We start from the raw sequence: 23,782 nt of genomic DNA on the forward strand, positions 1-23,782 counted from the left end.
AAAAATGCAATTGTCTGAAAAAAACAGTCTCACCTTGCGTCTTTACCTATATCTTCTTTTCATGATGAAAGGACAAAGATCACTGACTCAAGAGGAGCAACTCTGTTCTCATTTGTGTATAAAATGTACATAACAAAACAACAACAGGGAAAAACATGAAAAGAGACCACGGGTTAAAATGATTCTTCTAATAATTATAAAACCTTCAATAATGTTATTCGGTCTCTTTTCAATAGGAGCCTATATTTTTAAAGGGTTTTACAATAAAGTTCTACTTTTCATAAAAACGTCAATAGTAATTGTTTCTCAATACATTTACATTTGTCAATTACAATTTTTTTTTTTTTGGGGGGGGGGAATTAAATGATGCGTTCAATGGGTGTTCCGTTGTTTAAATATCTTGAGGAGAAAAGATGATTGTATCAATCCGCAGAAATTTGACCTGTTTAGGGCAACAGTAAAACAACAACCACAACAAACAAACAAACAAACAAACAAACAGGAGACAACTGCGGAGAAAATCAAGAGTTGTGTTCCATGATAAGAAATGACCTTAAAAAGGTTAAAAGGCACAAGTCTCTGCAAGATAGATACAAGATCCGGATATAGGTAGATGGGATTTTATTTTTGAAGCAAAGTTTGATACTATAAGACTCTCTATAAAATGTCACAATTCAACAATGACACACATTAATACATGATGAAAGTAATTCTGCATATATTTGAATGTTTTCCTTTTAATAGATTAGTTTACATCAAGAGCAAACCCAGTTACCAGACATGAGGAAGGCCTCCAGTTCTTCTTCTCTTCTTATGTTCATGGAGTATCTGCAGGTAGCCTGTAGAGGCTGATAAAGATGTAAGATTACGTTCTGCGACGAAAAAGCCTTTTTGTCCTCTCTCGGTTGCTGTATCTGGTCCAGGCTACACCGGTGAATCGCTGCCTTCAACATAACTGTGCAGAGTTATTATCTGTGTAGTGAAAAATGGCGAACGTGGTGCTGGAGTACAAGGCTTCTGCCGGGGACTCCGACCCACAGAGTCGCCCTGTTCTGATTATTGGACAGCAGACTAGCCTACAGCAAGTCAACTGGAGCCAAATCAAAGGAAAACTGCAGCCAGCCGTGAGCAAAGAGGTAAAATTATGAATGAAAATGAGAGTTGGATGAATGTAAGGTCTCCGCTACGTCAGCCTCGGTAAGCTAACACTGCTAGCTGAATCAGTGTTCACAACACTAAGGATAAGCTCTCAAGCGCCGAGCGATGAGGTACATCAGATAGTTTTACATTTAATCTACGCGCATGTAAATGAAGAGGTGTTTTTGGTTGTATCAGTCGGTAAGAAAGGTGAATTATAAGGCCGATTTTGTTGGATGAAATAACATTTTCTCATGCGCCAAGTTTAAAAAGCTGTCTGGAACAAGCTGTTCTCTTCAGGCTGTTGTTAAATTAATCAACACAAAGCAATAAAATATGTTTGAATTCAGTCACTGTGGTTGATTTCCTGGTTCTAAAAGTAGGTTAATTTTTATTTTATTATTATTTTTTTTAATTAAAAATAAAATAATTAGAAATAAATAATGTGTTTTCCGTGGAAGTACTTAAAGTCAAACTGTGTTTTATGTTGTTCATGAATGTAGGGTCCTTTGCTTCAGTGGTCACGCCCAGCCGAACATGCTCTCAGATGGTAGCAGTGTGCTGGACTGTCGTGCAAAGTCCTCCTTAATAATTGTGCAATGGTGTCAGCCTTTATATTAAGAGAGTGAAGGAAATGGTTTCAACAGGTCCTCAATATTCTCTGGCAATTATTACCCAACATGATTGTTTTTTTTTTATATATTAATTTAAATGTAACTTCAACATTCACCCTGCATTTGGTAGTCAGAAGTCTGTGTGTAATGATAATGTAGTTTGAAAGATGTTCCTGGAGTATGGGCAGCAGATGAGAAAAACTCGCTAATATTCAGGTATGCAAACACTGTCGATAATACTAGGATTTGAATTTAGGATTATTTGATCATCTTTTAATATAACATAAAATTATTTGTTTAATCTACAAGATGTCAAACAATTGGTAAAAATAAAATAAATGGCCCTCAAACTTTTGAAAACTCTAGGTAACAACTTCATCTTGCTTGTAATGGCAATTTTGCTTGATAAATGACTTTTATTCTAACAGAATCTGATAAACTTTTTTTTTTGGTCAAATAAACTAATCCATCCACTAATGGCTCTCGTGTTTTCTCAGGTCTGGCAGGCGGCTCTCGCTGCTTTGAACCCAAACCCCACAGACAGCTGCCCTCTGTACCTCAACCATGCTGCAGTGGCCGCACTTCCTTCTCGGGTTAGCCGGCACAACAGCCCGTCTTCTGCCCACTTTGTGTCCCGACTGGTCCGTTCCTGCCTGCCTGGAGGAAACAACCGCTGCATTGTGGTCAGTGTCCCCTTCAGAATTTAGTGTGTTCTTTTATTTCACATTGAAGTTAAGCATCCTCTCATGGGGTCATTTTCTCTCTCACAGTTCAGAGACTTCTTTAGTGACAGAACAGACCAGCTATTTGATAATTGATAATTGTGTGACTACTTCTAAGAGTCCTTTTGCATTTAAATCTGGCTCATCCAGTGGAGAGACAGTTTTAAAAGAGGGTAAGCTCAGTAATGGCAGCGGTAGCTTTCTGTGACACATCCCGTAACTATCTGCAGCTACCAGTTAACAACCTTACTTTAAGTGTTTCCTGGTCACTAACACAAAGCAGGTTATCAATGGAGATGCAACAATAAGAAATATTTAAAAAATGATCAATGGCTAACTATAAAACTAGTGATGGTTACCTGAGTTGCCACAGCAGGTGTCTGTACCTGCCGTGACTACCAAAACTCAAAAAGGCACAGCAGCATTGAACTTCCTGAGTGTCCTCAGGAGAAACAACCTCAATTAAAAGCTCTTTGTGACCTTTAACTGCTTCACTATAGAGGGTGTGCTGACATATACAGCCTTACTGTGTGGTATGCAGGCTGCTCATCAGCTGATTTAAAAAAAAAAAAAAAAAAAAAAAAAAAACCTTTACAGAAGGTCATTGACACAGCACAAAAAATCATCGGCTGCCCCCTTCCCTCACTCCAAGACAATATAAATACCCGCTTACTCTCCAGAGCTACAAAGATTAAAGATTTCCCTCACCCTGGATACCACCTGTTTGACCCCCTGCTCTCAGGCAGGCGCCACAGGTCACTAGAACACGGACTACCAGACTCTTGAACAAGTTTTTTCCCAGAGGCCAATCACACTCCTTATCAGCATAAATGCAGCTGTATTACTGTCTCACGCAAAACCTTCTTGACATCATTTCTACTCAACAATAACTACCTGGGACTGTGCTCTTATCAGAATCTGAAATACTTTATTATACCCAGAGGGAAATTCGGTAACTATGGACTGTGATTTTTCATGACCTCTGCTCTTTAGATCTACCACTTATTACTTCTCCAGCACTTTGTCTGTTTAAAAGTTTTTAACACCATATAAACATGTGACTTTTAAACTTCTATGCACCAACCAGGGGTGGCTTCTCTTTGTATCTTGTTATTCGATACACTTTATTGTCTCCGTGGGGAATTTTGTCTTGGACCCAAATTTCCCCAAGGGGACATTAAAGGCTTTCAATTAAATTCATGTAAGTTCCAGTAATTACGGGATGTGGCACGGTGAGATTATTAGGCTTGTCCTTGCTGCAGTCTTTTCTGACAAAGTCACTGTTTCCTCTTCAGATGGTTTGTGAGCGTTCAGATGTGTTTGCGTCTTCCTGTGCCATCGCCAGGGCCTTCCCCATCTTCTCTCGACGCTCAACATCGTCCCGCAGGGCTGAGAAGAAGCACGTCACTGTAGAGTTTGTGATTATTGGGCAAGACAGCAGTCATCTGGAAGCCCCAGAACTCAAGGTAGAGTATTTTTATGCTCTTTCATTCATCCTTTTAATTCAGTCTATTTAGGATGATAGTACCAGAATATCCATGCACGTGGTGCTTCTTAACTTCAGTTTAACTTTTCTGTTCAGTGCCTCTCCAACGCTGCTGATGGCGTGAGGCTGGCAGCTCGCATTGTGGACACACCATGCAATGAGATGAATACAGATCACTTCTTGGATGTAGGTGAAACTTTCTCCCTGGGAAATGTAGTTGGTGTTATAAATGTCATTCTACATTCTATTTATGTTAACCCGGATGTGGTTTCTAAACATTTCTGTTGCAGGAAATCAAGTCTGTGGGAACTGAACTCGGAATTACTCCAGTGATCATTCGTGGAGAGGAGCTAAAACAAAGAGGATTTGGCGGTGTGTTAAACGCATTCAAAACGTTTAATAGCCTAACAGAAAAACGTATTCATTGTATGAGTACCTTTTTGTTGAAAACCCCGACAGTAATTTAAACTTAAAATAAGTCCACATTTCTGGTTAATTCAGTGAATAGTTTGGAATAATTTGTGAGCAATAATTGAAAAATAGGAAATGAATGATCTTTGCTTTCAATGACTATGTAAAAAGAATTCCTTTCATTTCTCTTTTACTTTGCCAATTGATCAATACTTCAAATAATTAACTCCCAATATACCTGGAAACTACTTGGCTCTATAAAGTGTAATCATGTTTAACTTTACCCTTCCCCTCATCCGTCAGGTATTTATGGAGTTGGAAAAGCTGCGGAGCATTTTCCTGCATTAGCCGTGTTGAGCCACAAACCAGAGGGTGCAACCCAAACCATTGCATGGGTGGGCAAGGGCATCGTGTATGACACTGGAGGACTCAGCATCAAGGGAAAGGTACTATTTGTCCTCTGGAGCAGTGATAGTAACTATTGTATTTCATGGAGATCACAGTCTGTGTCATCGCTAGTGAATCTTACTGTACATGCAGTATTTAATGGAAGTCTGCAGTCATCCCTGACACTTCTGATCTTTTAAGTTTCAAGCCATGTCTAAGTACTCTGTCCCATCATGGTATATGTACCATTTAATAATGTCTCACTTCACTTAGGTGTATAGATTAGCTGGTAAAGCTTTTGTTAGGAGTCTACTTGGTCACCTGCTAGAGGTGCAGCATTAGAGCTTCATCAGGTTTCATCATATTTAACTATCTTTTTTTTATTTTTTATAGACTACAATGCCAGGCATGAAGAGAGATTGTGGTGGAGCTGCTGCCATTTTGGGAGCTTTCAAAGCCACTGTCAAGCAGGTGAGGTCCCACAGCAGTTGTCAGCTTGCTCCTTATGTTCCTGCTTAAATCTGACTGTTTCCTCTCTTTGCTTCAGGGCTTTAAGGATAACCTCCATGCAGTGTTTTGCCTAGCAGAGAATGCAGTTGGACCTTTGGCCACACGGCCTGATGACATCCACACTCTCTACTCTGGAAAGTAAGACTCTTTGTCTTTAGAATCTATATTTCATTTGACTTGTAGAAGGTCGAGAGATAGAGAGTTTCAAATAACCTCATTTGTTTTGTCCTTTCTTTAATTGTATTTTTGCTCTCTGATATGATTTTACAAACCAAATCAAAAGGGATAAACACTGCCTTAGGTTGAAGAATTTCATCTTCCTCGTGTGTTTTCATTTAATTTAAGAACAGTGGAGATCAACAACACTGATGCAGAGGGCAGGCTGGTGCTGGCTGATGGAGTGGTGTATGCCAGCAAAGACCTGTCAGCTGATATTATTCTGGACATGGCCACTCTGACTGGGGCACAGGTGGGTGAAAGCCTCTTAACAAACTGTTGTTAAACTGTTGACCTGGAGGACTTTCAGCAATGTTATCTTCTTCTGATTATCAAACCATCCACTAAAGAGACCACAGCCAACTATGACTATGGCCCTCCAACAGGTATTATGTGTCTCTAAATACCTTTTTTTGTTTCTTTATGGTCAGGGGATCTCTACAGGAAAGTACCACGCAGCTGTGATGACTAACAACGAGCAGTGGGAGGTTGCGTGTGTGCACGCCGGCCGCAGCAGCGGAGATCTCGCTCATCCTTTGGTCTACTGCCCCGAGTTGCACTTCAGCGAGTTTACCTCTGCCATGGCTGACATGAAGAACTCTGTGGCAGTAAGTGAAGAACCACATGTTCAATAAAATCTTTTTTAAAGAGAAATAAAGATCAGGGGAATGTGGCACATTTGTGAGTAGACAAACAAACATTTGTAAATAAATGTAAAATGTGGAGGCAAAGTTTTGTGTTTTATGCTTGTAGGAAGCATGAGCTGATTGTATCCCTTAAGGTATGTTTCTATGTTCACATAGGAGCCTATTGGAGGCTCCTCAAACAGCCAACTCTCTATTTTTGACGGCCAATTTGACATAAAATCCCCAAATTCTGATCACTGGTCGTATGCTTTGAATACATTTAATTTAACAGCAATAAAAGGCACCAAAACAAGAGTTGAATGTCTAAAAAGTCCTCTCAGTAGGCCTCTGTGTACAGCCCCACTCTGCCTGACGTGTGACTCACTCTCTCTAATCACTGTCATTTTTGTATCTGTTGGGCATCTGCACACTATACTGGCCAGAAGCCTGCAGATTCTTGTTAACCCTGATTGACACTGTGAGTGAAGATGAATCAAACATGAGACTTTCATACACTTCTACTTTTACACATCAGTATAACATTACATCTTGACATTAACTGTGTTTATACAAGAATCAGTTGTTATCCAGACATTTCAATAACATACCATTAACTAGTGTACACATTATGTGTACGATGATATTGTATGGATTTGGTGGCTCTTGTAGGTTATTCCTTTTCTCTTGTCAAACCACAAGTTGTCAAAGTGTTGATTTAGATAAAAATGAAATCTTAAGTATGAATGTCTGGCAATTCTGTGGCGTTATTTAGTATTGTCTTTTTTTCTGTGTGTGTGTTCTAACAGGACCGCGAGAACGCCCAAAGCTCCTGTGCCGGCCTGTTTATTGGTTCCCACTTGGGCTTCGATTGGCCTGGTGTGTGGGTCCATGTTGACATTGCCTCCCCTGTCCATGCTGTGAGTACAGATACTCTGCAATCTGTTCATGTTCTGATTTTACCCTGGAGTAGATAAGCTGATAAAAATCACTTGGTTAATATTTTTTTCACAGGTGCATTTGTTTGTTTTTTGAATGCTGCCACAGCTAGCTTGATAAGAAATGCCACTAGCAGAACTTGTCTTCACACATTAGATTGTGCAGGGAAAGTGTGGTGTAAGAAATGATTGATGTTTGCACCATATTTAATTTGAACTTCCTGTGTACTGCTGTGTAAATGATGACTACATTATCATAAATTACAAAATATTTGTATCTAAATACTGATTTTTAACCTGTTCAGCTGAGGAACATGTATTTCTGCTTTGATGAAAATCATTTTCTGACGGTATTTTTGCTATTCTGAGAGTCAGGAACATGAAAAAGAGATAGTCAGCAGATTTTATTTAACGAAGTTGGTAAAAACAGGTTGTGAAACCTAACATATCATCATGGTTTGACCAAAAAACGATGTAGATCCCCAAGGGAATATCCTTCCACAGTCATTGTTCTGTGCACGTATAATATACTAAAAACTAACTTTTGTAGCTCCAGTTAACTGTTGGTAAAATACCCCAAAGATGGTATATTCCTGGATTCATTGTTTGTTTGTTTTTTCAGTCTAAATTCCTTGCTTGTTCATTTTCTGAAATAGTTTATTCTGCTGGGACTTCAATTATTACTTCAAGATTTTAAATTGTGTCACTTGATTTGTGTTGTTTTACCAGATAATTGTATTCACAAGAAAATACAGGGATTTCTTCAGGCCAGTATGGAGACAACAGGAATCATTCACAGAAACCTGTTTGAGAGTTAATGTTGACCCCTGACGTGTTTTATGACAGACTAGTAGTAAGAAATTGCAAAATACATAAATAAATAATAATCAAAGTTATTTTATCATTTTAAAGTAACTGTTTGAGTATCAGGATGTAAAGTTTTATCTGCATAAACACTGAGTTAGGATGACAGAGCGAGACCGTGAGAGGATACAAGGGTAAAGTGAAAATTCCATTTTATTACAGATTCAAGATCCAAATAGTATATCAAAATAAACGTATCGGGGAAAAAAAGTTTTATGGAGAGGTACTGTATAAAAGTCTAAAAAAAAGTAATTTCTCTCATTAAAATCATGTTAAGCATGCTGTGACTGATACCACACTCTATCCTCTTTCACACATGCACTGCAATCCTGAAAACTTCCTGAGGTTGTCAGGGTGGGTTGCAATGTGTGAACCAAACTCCCTTAACCCAGAGTTTAAGCAGACTTCTTCTAGTCAGGAGGAGGGGGAGTCTTTCCCCACCACTGCAACTAAACCACAGGGGGCATTTTGAATTGTGAGGATGAGTCTGACAAACCCACTGGGACTCATTTACCGGTATCTTCCAAAGTTTTCTCTGAAATTTGTTGTTATGAAGATCCTAAGAAAAGCCCGCAGCAGATTCATGAAGCTGTTCTCACACAGCTCAATTGTTTGCACAGGTGTTCCTAAATTGAAGAATACCATGTCCTCCTACGATCAAATCTAATGCCTGTTTTTCTGACTTAGCATTAAAAAAATAACTCCTAATGCCCATATAAGGGCATGAGACAGCAGGGAAATGGTTATATGCAGAAGCCACACAATATTGAAAAGAAAAGTAGTTAGATGTTGGGATTTGGGAATGATTAAATTAGATTATTAAAAAGATGGGTAATTACCCCAAATGTAAGAGAACTCTATCATTGTTAAAGGAGGCACACTAACTGAAATGAAATAAAATAAATTGATCTTAAATCAGAGAGAGAGAATTTTTGAGACATGCACAATATCTCTTTATATTCAATATTTGTATGATTTGATGGTACACAATATATCTTAGAAAAGTGCTCAGGGTCAGTGCTTAGTTTATATTCACAATGTAACATTTTGCAGTTTAGACGGAACATTTCATGGTTAAAATGAAAGTTTACTACATGTAAATCATATCTTAGATTAATGTCAGTTATGATGACAAAGTTAAGAAAAACAGAATAACCAATATCAGAATATTTTTGAAAAAGTGTGTTTTAAGAGCGGTTGTTGAATGAGGCCAAGTGTCAGACTCTGAATTATTTGTAAAAAAAAAGGACACGTCTGCTAAATGTCTGGACCTGAAAGTATGGAAATTGTCCCAAATTCATGTTTCAATTGTGACGAGCTTTAGTAGACATGGATTGATGGACATTAATCTGTTCCATTTAATGTTCTCCATCTCCAACAGCTATGGCAGGGTGGAGAGTGATGGAGGTTAGAGCTAGCTGTTCCTCGTTCTGTTAGTCACATGATACTCCCAATAACATTTGTTAGGTTTTATAGACCAAACAAAGTCTTGTATTTCAGTAACATTCACTCCAAATGAACTGTACAGGTAGCCATAAAAAGATAACAGCAGGCTAACTCTACAGTAACAATGCTGGAATCTGACCCTTGTTGTGTTTTACTGTCTCTGCAGGGGGAGCGTGCCACAGGATTTGGTGTTGCTCTGCTAATGGCCCTGTTCGGCCAGGCATCAGATGACTCCATGCTGAACCAGGTGTCTCCTCTGGGTGCATCCACAAACGTACCTGAAGATCAGATGGAGCGTGACTGCAAGAGACGAAGGCTGGTGTAGAGCTTAAAACATGCCCAGTTACTTACCCTGAACGCTCCGCTGCCCCCACACATCCACACTGTTGAGGCAAGAGCTCCAAACATTTGAAATTGTAATTGTGACCTCTGTGTTCAAGTTTGACTTCAGTGAATAAAAATGGATAATCATCAGTAAACCAGATGTTGTACGTGATTATGATTTAACAAAGGCTGTCAATTTCCTTTCATATTTAGATGTTTTTGCTATAGAGGCATTATTCTATCTAAAACATATATCTTATTAACAGATACACAAATAAAATGGGTGATAGTTTTAATTGTTTATATTTTACATCAGCTGCTGCTGTTGTACAATTATTGCAAATCAAGTATTCTGCCATTCAAGAATATACTGGATCAGCAGGAGTAGAGGTGTCTTTTTTGTAAACCACTGCAATTTGTAGTCACTGTGTATGGTTGGATCGTGTGACATCTGGATCAAACTGAAGAATGAGAGTTAACAGCAGTTTTTAACAGTTTCACAATGTTGTCAGATGAATCATTGACAAGCAGCGCCATACAGTTTTGTCAGGACAAAGCCCGGTGGTAAGTATTGGACAGCTCAAGAACGATGATTTTTCCAACCTCGTGACAATCATTTTGTCTCAGTAAAGGCAGTTCCATTAGATCTCTCTGTGCATGTTCAGTCATACACAACATCAAAAAAGGGTTACTGATACTTTACAGCAAAGATGACATTTGTAGATTTTCAATCTTTATTTTCTTAAAGCAACTTTGGACATGTTAGACAAAGTTTTTCAGAGCTGCATTGCACCTCGTGACGATGGGGTTAAAAGTTGGCTCAGCTTTTTACAGCCAGGGTTAAAAAAAAACAACATTTATTAGATAGTAAAGGGATATTTTTCCCCTTTTGAGCAGGTACTACAGTGGCAAACAGGCAAACTAAACAGAATATAGTGATTAACTGCAACAATGGTGCTTTGATTTGCATTACGAGAGACTTTATGTATGTGTTTTGTTACATTTGATGTAAAAAAAAAAGGGTTTGGTGGTTATAGATGTAAATGTGTAACCTTGTAAAGCTCAAACCCTTGTATAATTGATTGTCTTTGTTAGGCGCGCTGTGTTTAGATGTAATGATCAGGTCTTGTGACCTTCTTGAAGTACACATGTCTGTGTGCTCGGATGTGATACACAGGTCACATGACTGGAGTTTACGTCCAGGTTTATCAGCACTTGGTTCACTCAAAGACATACCAGTGGGAAGGCAGTCCATACAAACCACACCAGCCTTCAATTTCTCCTCGTCTTTCCTCGTCAAAGCTGCTTTTTTGTTAAATCCACAGACTGTCTTGAGCTGGGTGATAACATGGCTCGGTCAGCTTTGGTCCTTGCTGTGTTGTCCGGTGTGTTTGCCGGTGTGTTTGCCGGAGTGTTTTTTAACCAGAAGCAGCCGTGCTATGTCCGCTCACCGACGAGAAACGAGGTTGGGCTGAAGTAAGTTGAATATATATATATATATTTTTTATTAAATAAAGTTCTGACGGAGACTGTCTGGAAGAACTGGATGAATTTTACATTTGAGCTAACTAGCTAGCCAACGTTAGCTGATGTTTGTTTTTAGGAGGAGGTGCAGCAGAGTTTATCTGAATGTGTAGAAAATAAACCCTTATGTGAAATACATTGTTTTTATTCTGCATGAAAGAAAATGTGGAAATTATATGCAACCGTATTTTATCTTTCAAAGAAGATCAATGCTTTAGTTTCGCTGTTTTCTTAGTATAACTTGGTTTTAAAATACTTGTTACCAAACAAAACGAAACTAGGCTAAACTTGTGTCCTCTGAATCTGCTCGTCATCGCTTTAAATCACGAGTTCTGTTGTGGTTGAGGAAGTTATCAGCTCTTTAACTTCTCCACAGGTCAGGTTTCAAATCAGAAAAGTTTCTGTCATAAAAACTGTAAAAACAAAACAAAAAGAGTATAAAGTATATTAAAGTATTGTGACCAATGCCACAGGCTTCTGGCTACGTTTGGTGTTTAATCATCATCTAATGCTGAATTATTCCTTCAGTGCTGTGTAAGGGTTTATTTTGGATGTTGAATGTTTTCAATATAAATACAAATGTCATATGAATATTTATGACCTTTAATAAATGTGTAAAGGCAATTCCAATGTTTATAAATCTTGTGTTGGACAGTTAACAGATATCCAAATGCTCTTGTCAACTTTGGAACAACAACTCCACTTGTGAATTAAATTATGTCAAACATATGCGTTTCTGGAGACATACTGACAATTATTTATGCAATAAGTTTACATTAGCTTATGCATCCGTTTGATAAGTTTTAGTTTAGCTTTGGAGAAAGAAAGAAACACATTAACAATGTCACAAATAGTAAAGTTGCCCTCCTGGAAATATTAACTCCTCCATTTCTCTAAAGTAAAATACATTACATGATCTCAGTGCTCTTACCTTTAAAAAAAGGAACATATGAGGTTGTTGTTGGTTTTTATTTTCATTTGGCCTCCAAAAATGTTCCTTAAGGTGTTTGAATGTGTATTTGTGTGATCTTCCTTTGTTGTTTTTATCTTGTATTTTTAAAGATTTTTAAATCGGGGGACATAAGTCAAAACCATAAGAGAGGTTGTCTTAAAATAGTCTTATAATACACTAACTGTTAATATTAGAAAAAAATATATATATAAAATTAGACTCTTTAGCATCACCACCTCGCTCATAATGCTACACACTGTGTGTGATTCTAATAATAATAACTCTTTCCACAAGTGGAAGTGTACATAACTAGTATTATTCTATATTATTCTTGTATTTTTCCTCCCTTTATTTAACTGATGTACATATGTTCGATTTTTAACTTATTTTTATTTTTGATAATTATATTCCTGTTTCTTGAGCTGTTGTGACAAATTCTCCCCATGGGGGATAAATAAAGTTTATCTTTATCTTTTATGTCTATTTTTAGAAGCTGGTATCTTAAGACATTTTTTGCTAAAAATGTAATATCCATTTTTAATCATTGCTGATGTCTTCTTCACACTTTTCTTGTGTTATTGAGTTTTTTTGCTGCAGCAGAACTAATACATATGATGTCTTGTCTGACTTCAGGACTGCTCCTCGACCTCATGAGTATCTAAACATTTCTGATCTGCCAAAATCCTGGGACTGGAGGAACATCAATGGTGCAAATTATGTGAGCACGACCCGCAACCAGCACATTCCACAGTACTGTGGCTCCTGCTGGGCCCACGGCAGCACCAGTGCCATGGCAGGTATGAATGAAGAAATGGTTAACAAGTGGGGAACTTAACCTGCTGAGTCACTGAGGTTTGATGAGGAGTGGAACAGTAGTGCCTCACATGACCACTCAGACTTTTGTTTTAAAACTTCACTTCCTCTTTACACAGCAATAACAGCAACTGGTCTTGTGATTTATAGTTTTTTACGTTCCCTTTCTCATCAGACCGCATCAACATTAAGCGCAAAGGAGCATGGCCGTCTGCTTATCTCTCCGTCCAGCACGTGATCGACTGTGGTGACGCCGGCAGTTGCCATGGAGGGGATCACAGTGGAGTTTGGCAGTACGCTAATACACATGGGATTCCTGACGAGACCTGCAACAACTACCAGGCTAAAGACCAGGGTAAGTGTGTCCTTCAGGGAAGAGCATATTTGTTGTAATAACTCACACTGTCTGAGTTTGAGCTGTGCATGTTCTGTGTCTCTCTCTAAAGACTGCAAGCCTTTCAATGAATGTGGCACCTGCACCACCTTTGGAGTGTGCAACATTGTTAAGAACTACACCTTGTGGAAAGTGGGAGATTTTGGCTCCATCAGTGGGAGGGAGAAGATGATGGCAGAGCTCTACAAAGGAGGGCCAATCAGGTCAGCATCATATTTATGAGCAGCTGCATTAAGCAGTCCACTCAGTTCCTTTAAAAAAATATATACTTAGGAAGCATTAACCAAATGTTAGACTGACAATTTGATTTAAGTTACATTACTGTTCTTTGCATTAAGATGAAAATACTGGGACAATTGCACATTAAATAAATGAACCCCAGCGATGGTTCAGCGTAACTTAAACAAGCCTGTGAAATATGAATCCTTAAAAAAACATTTTAAGATGTGACTGAAGAAAACACAGGATCAGATAATCATATCATGATAACATTTTAAAAATAATATGATAAAAATATATTTGATTATTGAGTTCCTCTCAGCTGCTTCAGTTTTATGCTTTCTGCATTCTTCATTTAGGCTTTTGTTATTATTATTATTATTATTATTATTATTATTATTATTATTAAGGCCCAAATTGTATTTATTATTATTTTTAACATGATGTGGTGTTTGTTTCCTCCAGCTGTGGGATCATGGCCACAGATAAACTCGATGCCTACACTGGAGGTATCTACTCTGAATATCAGGAAGATCCTGGCATCAACCACATCGTGTCAGTGGCGGGGTGGGGAGTCGAGGGCGGCGTTGAGTACTGGATTGTACGTAACTCTTGGGGAGAACCATGGGTAAGTTTCAGACACATGCACACAGACAAAAAAAAGGGGCATGAGCACCTCTCGTTTTGCCCTCTAAAGAGAAAGTACTGATTGCAGGCGCTACTGCTTAATTAGAGTGTCATTACTGTGAGATCACAAGGCGTGCTTTAATGCACACCATTAAGACGGACAGACAGAGTAATGCCGATGATGAACAGAAGAGAGAAAGAAAGAGAAAGGGATCAGCACGTGACACAGTAAAGGAAATCCCACCGCAGTTATTCGGTTAGGTGTCGGCAACTGGCTAGCAAGCAATATTATCTGGAACCACAAGATGATTTTTATAGTGCCTTTTTATTTATTTTCTTATTTTCTTAACAACACCATGACAACCAGTGTCAGACACAAACTTTTCCACCACAGTCACACTCTAAATAATCTTGCGGTCCAGATACTGTTTGCTAGGTGAGACCTTAAATTCGATGCATTTCTTCGTTTCACAGGGATCTTTTTGGCAGATTTTTACAAATTGCCTCACCCAAATTAGCTGGCTCTCCTTTCTCATTTGGGCAAAAGCCCTAAATGATACAACATTGTCCCCCTTTTGAGCCTACCCTTTGTCATGGTTTGTTTTTACATACCTCTATGTCTGAAGTGTCAAAAAGTTGTAATTTCAGACATATATATGTACATTTTTTATTATTTTGGACAAAAATGCCCTTTTGTGAATTTGGGCCCCTGTCCCTTAAATCCTCTGCACGTCCCTGGTACATTTATTAAAGCCCTGTGAAAGTTAGTTGTCATGTTACAAGATTTCATTATCATTTCCAAAATTCAGTTTTTGCATATCTTGAATTTTGCGTTGAACATATTAATCACGATTTGTCATCTGAAAGATTGCCTAGTCAACGATTAGTCACCATTTCCTTGGTGTTTATTTTACCTTATTCTGGTATTACCTTAGTCTGTACCTGTTTTTAAGGATGGGTTCATTCAATTTTTTTTGTTTTAAGGTATTAAAAAATGTTTTAAGCCTTTCAATATTTATATACCTGTCATTTGGTTCTTATTTTCCTTCTTTGTTTTATTTTTTTGTATTTGCTAATTGAGGCCTTTTAGGGGTTCCATGATTGAAGTCAACCAAGGGTTTAATTTACTGTGTATTAAAAAAGAAAACTAGAAAATCATCCACAGTGAGAAAGTGGAAATAGTATTAAAAGGATTTTTTTTTTGACAATTAATCAATGACCAATTTCCCTCTTCTCAGGGTGAGAAAGGCTGGCTGAGGATCGTGACCAGCGCCTACAAGGGAGGAAGTGGCAGCAAATACAACCTGGCGTTGGAGGAGGACTGCATGTACGGAGACCCAATTGTCCCCAAATCCTACGTGTAGGGACCAGCACCCCACAGTGTTGCTGCTCACCTTCATGTGTCGTCCTATATCTGTCAGGGAGAACTTTATGCACAATGATAAAAAGGGAATGGGATGTTTTTTTAGAGATCTTGTGAGTGGTTTTAGGACACTCAAGCTGGATACTAGACCTGCTTGATTAAATGCAGGTTGTCTGATTTGTATCACATTGAAGGCTGGTGAACGTCATGATTTAGTTTGAGAAACACATCAAGCAGTTTGTGTGTGGCAGTTATTCAAGCACTGAAGAGAAATTACAGAGTAACGCAAAAGCTTCATTTTATATGATTGAGAGAGTAAAGAGGTTTTAGTAGTTTGTATAGTTTATTTTTCAATGAATAGACTCATCCAAAGAACAGTGTTTAGATGATACTATCATTTTTTCTGCACTGAAGGAGACTGGATGTTTTCAGTGCATTATGCAAATGTTTTAAGTTTTGCGCTACGCTGGGATCAAGGATTTGAAAATAATCGACTTTAAGTGTGCCTTATATGACTTTCACTCGAGCATATCTTTTATCAATTTACTGTTTTTAAAATGAACAATCTACACATCATTCACTGTGCAAAAATGTTCATCTGTTTTCAAACTTTAATAAAAACACGAAGTGTTTCTCCTCACAAAATCGCCCCCTGATGTCACTCTGTTCTACTAATTGGCAGTAAAAGTTAATTTTCTGGCTCATATGTTCCTATGGTGACAGTTTCTCATTATAGTAAGTGTATTTATGTTAATGACACTTCTTCACCCTCTGTGTTCTTCTGTTTTTAAAACTTGTGTCTAAGAAACTTCTCACTGTGAATTCTCTACACCAGTCATGTTGGCTCGATTAGATATTACACAGACTCTGGACCACAGCGCTGCAAAATTCTGGGTAATCAACCGAGTCAGACCTTTTCATTCTCACATGCAACCTTGAGGAAAAATGATGTTTGGAATTGCTGTGTTACACAGCCTCTAGAAATCTCTCAACCTGCCCCTCGTGAAATGTTTGTTATGATTCTTCGCAATCTCTCATGCAAAAAATACCCTTAATGTGAGGTCTGTCTTCATTATTCACTGATACATGTAGCATTTAACTGTCCACACTTGATACAACTGAAATTAAATGACTCTGAATGTTTTGATTCCATGTGTGAAGTCTTGAGGACAAATCAGAGAGTTTATCTGCTCTTAATGTTAACTTAAAAAACTAGTTTATAAGTTAACATGAATTTGTTCATCTGGCTGCTTGCAGTCCTGGAACTGGAACTTGATGTCTTCTCTCTTTTATTTCTGTATTTTTTTAATGCCATCAAGAATAAAAAATACATCAAAAGTTGCTTTAAAACAGTTTAAACCAACATAGAATATAGAAAAATTAAATATACAGGTGAAAAAAAGGGAAACATTTAGCTGCTTCTTCAGAGGCTCCAGCCTCAGTTTTCTTCCTTCAGCTCGCTGACATTTTCCTTTTCCTTGAAACTAATCGTTCACTTTGTCAAACTTAAGAGTCAAGTCTTAGAGCTGTGTGCTCCAACATGGTGCAGAACAATCAAGTTACCATGGAGATAACGTATCTGCTGTCGCTCTTGGGTCTTCTTGGTACAATCCCCAACAACATTTCAGTGGTCTCTCCACTTTAGTTTATCATGATGAAGTTTGACTTGCAATGAGCTGGAAGAGAGAGAAATAAAGACCAACATATTAGTGTAATGAAGAGATGATGGGACAAACTCTTCCTGTGTTTGTTCACACCCCTAAATCTCTCCCTTTGTTGTTTTTTTTCAAAGCTCTTACATGTACATGGATTTCCATTAACCTGAAACTTGATTTTTGTTCTCCATCAGTGTAGAAAAGGGTTCAGGCCTAAGATATAAGTACATCCCTTACCAATGAACTCTGCGACTGGATCGTGCTCCCCCTCTGTGCGGATGGTTCCTGCGATGCTGTCGTTCTCTAGGATGGGCAGGAAGAGCTGAACAAAGTCTGATGTGTAGGGCGGTGCAATCACATCCAGCACCTAGAAAGACAAATATTAGAGTTAATTCACTTTAAACCATTTTATTTCAGTTAATGAAAATGTTTTTGACAGTCATGTTTCTTTTTATTTTACTAGTTTTTGTGAACAATAAAAAAACCTTGTTCCACTTTATGAATATCCCTAAATGTATTCATGTTACATTTTAAGATTCCTACTGAAGCAGTGTTTTTAGGCCTACAGACTGTCTTCAGTGACTGAGAAAGACACAGTCCAACCAGAGTCACTTCCTTTTTCATGATTTATCGCTTCACCACTTAAGATAAGACTCTTCTGTTACCTCAGTGACAAAATATCTGATGAGGGAGATGTCTGTGTTGAGTTTCTCCAGACATCTGCGAATGTAACCGACTACTGGCAGCACGTAGCCACGACTCAGCAGATGAACCATCCTGTCAAGCAGAGTCTTTTTCAGCTCCAGCTAAGAGGGAAGAAAAACCACCACTCTGTCAGCTGAGAGGTCACACACTTACAACAAACACAACTTAGAAGGACACACACAAACACACAAACACACAGACCTGTTCCATAACGTCCAGCTGAGAGTGCTCCGTCTCAAACAGCTTGATGAGCAGCTGGAGGACCTGCGGGTGCAGCAGCTGGTGACACGTACAGATCTGTGTGCAGAAATTATTTTTGATTTTAGCTGCTGGTTCATAAAACAATAAAATATTCCCCCCCCCGCCCCAGATAATCATGCCATACCTCATCCAGTAGAGCTAAATGTACAGGAGTGTGGTCAGTCTGCAGCTGGAAATACCGCGGTTCAGACACTGTCCAGTCCACCCATTTCAAAACGCCCATCGCAACGACCGGGAACCTGAACACAAACAAGAAGGCAGCAAGGAGGGATCATTTCAAGTGGCTGGACGCCTCAGTTCTTTTTGAGAACAACCGAAAAAAAAGTGTCAACACCAGGTAGAACAACTCCTCACATGAAGTTTAGTTTTCAATCTTTAAAAAGAGAATGTGTATCCTGATTTGAACCATGTTTCTGTCCCTCTCATGAATCAACTTCAGACTTTTATTTAGGTCTGTACAGCGGATTGATTTCTAGATACTGTATGTTTACATTTTTCTCATTGATTAAGTATTATGTCTGGAAAATGAATTAAAGCAAACATGTAAATACTTAGAGTAAAGAATTGTAAAAGGAAAGTTTCAGTATTGGAATCTAAGCTCTATCATATCAGTCTGGGTATCAGAAAATTTGAAATAGTATGCACAGGGCTTGGACGATCTTTAAGTGACATTTAATTACATGATTAAATGTTTTCCATTTGACAACAATGAAAAAACTTAATCATTCACCTGATGCACTGGTACAGAGTGCCGAGTTCGGCCACCAGCTCTGTGGCTCCTTTGTTCTCGTTGCAGCACAGATTGTGAACTGTCTCTATGGCTTTGGAGGTCGACTTCAGCTCATCTTTATTGATGTTTACTCGCTTATTCTGGAAACAGTAAGAAAAATAACGTGTTAAAAGAGTTTAGGAAGCAGCAATTAACACAAATCAAACATAAATGATGCGATGTTATTAATATACTCTAGCTTATGTCACAATTTAATCAGTTTTCCAGATGTTATTACATCATCAGTAAAGTGTTTCCCTTTCTCCTGTGTACCTTTTTCCAGGTCTCAACCACACTCGCTGCATAGGCCAGGATGTGGATGTATTTGTGTTTATGGTCTTGGTTGATCTTTGATCCCGGTTTAAACAGTGACTGCATGAACAGATCCAGAAATGCTGGCACTCGGATCTTAAGACAAAAAAAAAAGAAGAAAATATTTCAGTTGACTGCATCTTAACTTGCATGTGTAGAAACTTAACAGGGTTGATGATATTATTTCCTCACCAGCTCTACAGGAGGCGGGTCCATGCTGCTGAACATCTTGAACAGAACGGTGATATCTGCAGGGTTCAGGGCTCCTTTGGACAACATGGCACCCAGTGCCTGGCAGGCTCGAGGGTAGGCGGCTGCAGTGCCGAGGGCTAATGTTATCTGACTGGCATCATGGCCTCTGTGTTATGAATCCCAACCACAGAGGAAAAAAATCAGTAGTTTGTTTTTCATACAGAAAAGCTAACTTTAAGTCCTGCGGCCTGTTAAAAGTCTAACCACTCTTTTAACCTTGCCCCTAAAAGGCTAGGGGGGTGTTGTGGTTGAATTGTATTACATAGAGACAAAAGTTACCTCTGATGCGCTGACTTCTGCACCTCCTGGCCGATCCTCCGAACTGCTGATCCGCCCTGTTCCTCCTGAGCGAGGATGGACATCATTGCCTGGGCAAAGAGGTATGTATGCTCACCGTGACACACCATCTTCTGCAGGAGACAGAAGAAAACCACTCAGCTAAAGAACTCAACAATCAGCAAACAGAGGGACAGAAATATAACACAGCTTGCTATTGAAAACAAGGACAATATGCAATTCACCAAATGTCAGGATCAATCACTGACTGCAAGTGTTGCTTCAAAATCAATTACAATAAGATGAATTTATTACCAAAATAGATTTCTTTTCCAAGAGACTTACCCTTCAATTGATTCGTCAGCACTACTGTAATGTTTTGAAATTGTCAACCATGTATTAAAGGAGCATCAGAGTACAAAGGTACATCATCAAACCTGCTAAAAAAAAACAACGAAGTACTGGTCCTGGCAGAATGTGATTAAAGCAGGACTATCAAAGGACTATGGTTTATGGAAAAGAAAAGCTCACAGCAAATTCTGGCAGATTCTTCTCCAGGTTCTCTTCTCCTCCATCCAGCAGCGTGGCCAAAGACGTCCTCAGCACCCGAGAGAAAACCTCCAGCTGCTGACACGCTGTAGACACACTGGTGATCTCACCCTGATAACCTGCATCTGAAATGAGCTAAAAACAACACACACAGAGTATATAGATGGGCCCATAAATAACGTAAAGACATAAATAATAACTTTCTGTCTTTCAGGCACTATAATGTGAAAAATAACACAAAGACATGCTCAACTTCACAAAACACAAAAAGGGACATTGAAAGGTCTTCATATCAGTCTGTTATTGAATTGAATTACATTTGATTTTAATTAATTAATTAATCATTTCTTGTCAAGAAGATGTTAAAATGAATAACCAAAACCATGTCATGAATTTGTATCATAAAAAAATAAAAAAATAAAAGATTATAATAAATTTGCTGTTTGTTGTTTCAGCCCTGAAGTTTGTTTCATGTATGTGGTTAGGAAGGTAAATAAAATCAAAAACTCCCTTTACACAAACTATAAGAAATTCCCAATAAAAACAATCACAATTATAGTCATTATGTTAATAATTATTATTCACTGTGACCCAGGGCCAGAACAGGATTGATGGATAATGATTCATATTGTATTGCTGTTGACTTTAACATCAATACAAACAAGAAATCATGTTCTGATGACTTCAAATACTTCAAATTGACTCTCTCCAGGCTCAATCATAATAACATGTCTTAATCCTGGGTTAGGAACTGAATTACAAGTGCTAGTACAATTACTAGTGCTGCTGTGTACCTTTACAGTGAAGTTGAGCATCAGGCAGTCTGGGTGAGCCTCTGCCAGCTTATAGAAAAGATCTCTCCACGTAGTGTGTGCTATCATCTGCTCCAGCCAGGCAGGAGTCTGAAAACACACAGAAGAGACTGGATCACTGTGATTCCGTAAAAAAAAAAAAAAAAAAAGGTAAAATTACAACTCAGTGTTCAGAGCTCTCACCTCTCCCTCAACTGTAAAGATGGAGTCTGCTTTCTGAGGGTCAAAATGCTTTATGAGGAGACTCTTGAGATGATTCTCTACTCTTTCTTGGACCTGAGCAGGCTCTACACCTGCAATCAAGATGTTTTTTTTGAATGAGTAGTTAGAATGGATCCCACAAAAGACAGCTGTTATAATATACATTATTTTACATACCCATCTGGATCAGCCACTCTGCCAGCAGATTGACAGTCTGAGCCACAGCAGAATAGTTTTCTGAGAGAAGCTGGATGACGTGTTCTGGAGAGCCACCTGCCTGGAAATACCTGCGGGAAAATATTGTTCTCACTTGTGTGTATTAATTTTAATATTAATTTTGATTGAAACAACAGCTGCTTACGTTTTGAGGGTGTTAAAGATGGCTGGCTCCATGATGTAATCCCGGCTGGAGAATTTCTGCAGACAATCTTCCTGTGTTTTTCCGTCATTTTCCCCTTCCACATAATCCTCCTGAGAGACAAATATTTATAATGCCTTTGATTTATGTTTGCATTAGGAATAGTAACTACTGCCACAGTAAAGTAGTCATTCTTTATGTTAATGAGCTCTTTAAACCTGAAACCTGCATGTTTAGGTTAAAGTATGTCATTAAATCTTCAACAGTCTTCATCAGTAAATTTAAGTATATTAAATGTAGATGAAAGATTTTTGCCTGAGTTTTAATTAACCAAACGTCTGTAGAGACATTACATAAGTAGACAATTAAAAATACTTTTCTGCCTTTTTGTTGTTAAAAATTAAAACAGTGTGAGCATGTCTTTATTGTCATTGTACAACAAAATGATATAAAATAAATATTGCACAGTATGAAATGTAAAATATTGCAGAAATATAAAATAAATATTGCACAGTATGAAATGTAAAATATTGTAGAAATATAAAATAAATATTGCACAGTATGAAATGTAAAATATTGTAGAAATATAAAATAAATATTGCACAGTATGAAATGTAAAATATTGTAGAAATATAAAATAAATATTGCACAGTATGAAATGTAAAATATTGCAGAAATATAAAATAAAAATAAAAACAACATTACATTTGGATATATGTTTTGAATGTGAACAGTCTACTGCACTTTTTTAAGCATTCAATGTAATAAATAAAACCAAAATAAAAGGTGATGACTGAGAATAAAACCTTCATTAGTAAATTAAGGTGAGCCAAGTTACTGTCATTGTGCCGCTTTTACCTGGACGTCTACCTATTAGCATGTAGCTGGCTAATGGCTACAAAGCAACACACATCTCTCTAATTACAGCTTTGCAGACACATCTATCTCTGCACTTCACACCCGTCTTAGCTACGCGTTCAAAGTGTGTTGTCAGATGAAAAGGAGCAGCTCATGTAGCTGAGGTAAAGCAGCACAGCTAACTCTGTGTGTGCAGAAGACAAACAGCAACAAGTCGAGGTCTCACCAAGTTACCGTCCGTGCCTTCCCAGTCTCCCGCGGTGCTGTAATATTCCTCGTCCATGATGACGGGAGGGAATTGACATTAAATTATCTGCAATGTCCTAAATGTGAGTTTTAATTCTAAATATGACTTATTTTAACGCTAGTGATGCTGAGTTGGGATGCAGCTAGCTTGTTTAGCTAGCAAGCTACCGTCAAGTGGCGGAAAATGGCGAGACTGTGAACAGCAGACCACGCCCCCCCAACAACAGACCACGCCCCCAATACATGACGTAGTGTTCCCCCCCCCAGTGTTCAGTCTGTAAGGCACACCAGCCTGAACACAGTTTAATAAGTTTAGGTTGAATTTGTAGTGCGTCGTACTCACATGGAGTCTCATCAAAATCAAGAATAAATCCATTTAGAGCTTTACTTTCTCAATACATTATTTACACACAATCAATTAAACTAACAAATACAAAACTAATAAAGATTTGGCAGTGTTGACCAAAAATGTATTTCATATGTTCTCACTATCATGTATTCATAAAAGATAACAGATAATGTAGAGTAGACAACTTGTTGAATCTAAGTTACAACTTGACAGAAGCTGCAGCTGGTGAATGGTGAGGCTGTTCAGGGTGTGAAATTGCTTCATTTCTATTTGCTTCTATGAGTAGGTCTACATTTAAAGCTACTCATGTTAAAAGAAAGTGAGTCTATTTTGGGACAACTAAGACATTTTGCATTCAAATCTGTTCCAGCAGGATAATTTAAGCTAAGTTATTAACCAATCACGGTTAAAATCCATGTGGGTAAAAGAGATGCACCGTCAATATTTCTAAAGGCATTTTTAACGATATCTAGACTCGTGTAGCGGCGTGTTGAAGACATGACAATTTTTATGGCTGATTAATACATCTAATGCAAAACTCATTATGCAAAATGATTCAGAAACTCCAAATGAGTTTCTGAATCATTTTGCATCAACACTTTCTTACAA

At 38.2% G+C, this 23,782-nt stretch overlaps 3 protein-coding genes across 3 annotated transcripts; 2 read left to right on the forward strand and 1 right to left on the reverse strand.

Annotated features, from left to right (window-relative positions):
* The first annotated feature begins 916 nt into the window (after positions 1-916).
* Positions 917-9,836, forward strand: npepl1 (aminopeptidase like 1). Its single transcript, XM_020642420.3, has 12 exons — positions 917-1,136; positions 2,249-2,434; positions 3,769-3,939; positions 4,056-4,145; positions 4,250-4,331; positions 4,674-4,816; positions 5,151-5,228; positions 5,305-5,405; positions 5,613-5,736; positions 5,915-6,091; positions 6,916-7,026; positions 9,521-9,836. The coding sequence occupies exons 1-12, from the start codon at positions 987-989 to the stop codon at positions 9,677-9,679; spliced, it is 1,572 nt and encodes a 523-aa protein (XP_020498076.1). The 5' UTR covers positions 917-986; the 3' UTR covers positions 9,680-9,836.
* A 1,045-nt stretch (positions 9,837-10,881) lies between these two features.
* Positions 10,882-16,713, forward strand: ctsz (cathepsin Z). Its single transcript, XM_020642402.3, has 6 exons — positions 10,882-11,154; positions 12,788-12,951; positions 13,143-13,322; positions 13,414-13,564; positions 14,046-14,208; positions 15,446-16,713. Exons 1-6 carry the CDS (start codon positions 11,027-11,029, stop codon positions 15,569-15,571), a joined length of 912 nt encoding a protein of 303 aa, XP_020498058.1. The 5' UTR covers positions 10,882-11,026; the 3' UTR covers positions 15,572-16,713.
* Positions 16,714-16,842: 129 nt separating this feature from the next.
* Positions 16,843-23,021, reverse strand: nelfcd (negative elongation factor complex member C/D). The gene is made up of 15 exons (XM_020642400.3): positions 22,805-23,021; positions 21,724-21,833; positions 21,540-21,649; positions 21,345-21,454; positions 21,144-21,251; positions 20,332-20,484; positions 19,804-19,934; positions 19,465-19,630; positions 19,234-19,368; positions 18,922-19,061; positions 18,316-18,430; positions 18,132-18,227; positions 17,891-18,031; positions 17,463-17,592; positions 16,843-17,246 (listed from the first exon to the last, which is right to left on the reverse strand). The coding sequence occupies exons 1-15, from the start codon at positions 22,859-22,861 to the stop codon at positions 17,212-17,214; spliced, it is 1,737 nt and encodes a 578-aa protein (XP_020498056.1). The 5' UTR covers positions 22,862-23,021; the 3' UTR covers positions 16,843-17,211.
* Positions 23,022-23,782: the final 761 nt, after the last annotated feature.

The sequence above is a fragment of the Labrus bergylta genome, chromosome 5 (genome assembly GCF_963930695.1).
Source record: "Labrus bergylta chromosome 5, fLabBer1.1, whole genome shotgun sequence".
NCBI lineage: Eukaryota > Metazoa > Chordata > Actinopteri > Labriformes > Labridae > Labrus > Labrus bergylta.

Bases quoted from the DNA above. Each gene is read 5' to 3' on its own strand.
- nelfcd (XM_020642400.3), bottom strand. From the start codon at position 22,861: ATGGACGAGGAATATTACAGCACCGCGGGAGACTGGGAAGGCACGGAC. The intron at 21,834-22,804 runs GTGAGACCTCGA...TTTGTCTCTCAG, and splicing joins AAGGCACGGACGGTAACTTG to GAGGATTATGTGGAAGGGGA. The intron at 17,593-17,890 runs GTAACAGAAGAG...TTGTCTTTCTAG, and splicing joins TCAGATATTTTGTCACTGAG to GTGCTGGATGTGATTGCACC.
- ctsz (XM_020642402.3), top strand. From the start codon at position 11,027: ATGGCTCGGTCAGCTTTGGTCCTTGCTGTGTTGTCCGGTGTGTTTGCC. The intron at 11,155-12,787 runs GTAAGTTGAATA...GTCTGACTTCAG, and splicing joins AGAAACGAGGTTGGGCTGAA to GACTGCTCCTCGACCTCATG. The intron at 13,565-14,045 runs GTCAGCATCATA...TGTTTCCTCCAG, and splicing joins TACAAAGGAGGGCCAATCAG to CTGTGGGATCATGGCCACAG.
- npepl1 (XM_020642420.3), top strand. From the start codon at position 987: ATGGCGAACGTGGTGCTGGAGTACAAGGCTTCTGCCGGGGACTCCGAC. The intron at 5,229-5,304 runs GTGAGGTCCCAC...TCTTTGCTTCAG, and splicing joins TCAAAGCCACTGTCAAGCAG to GGCTTTAAGGATAACCTCCA. The intron at 5,406-5,612 runs GTAAGACTCTTT...ATTTAATTTAAG, and splicing joins CACACTCTCTACTCTGGAAA to AACAGTGGAGATCAACAACA.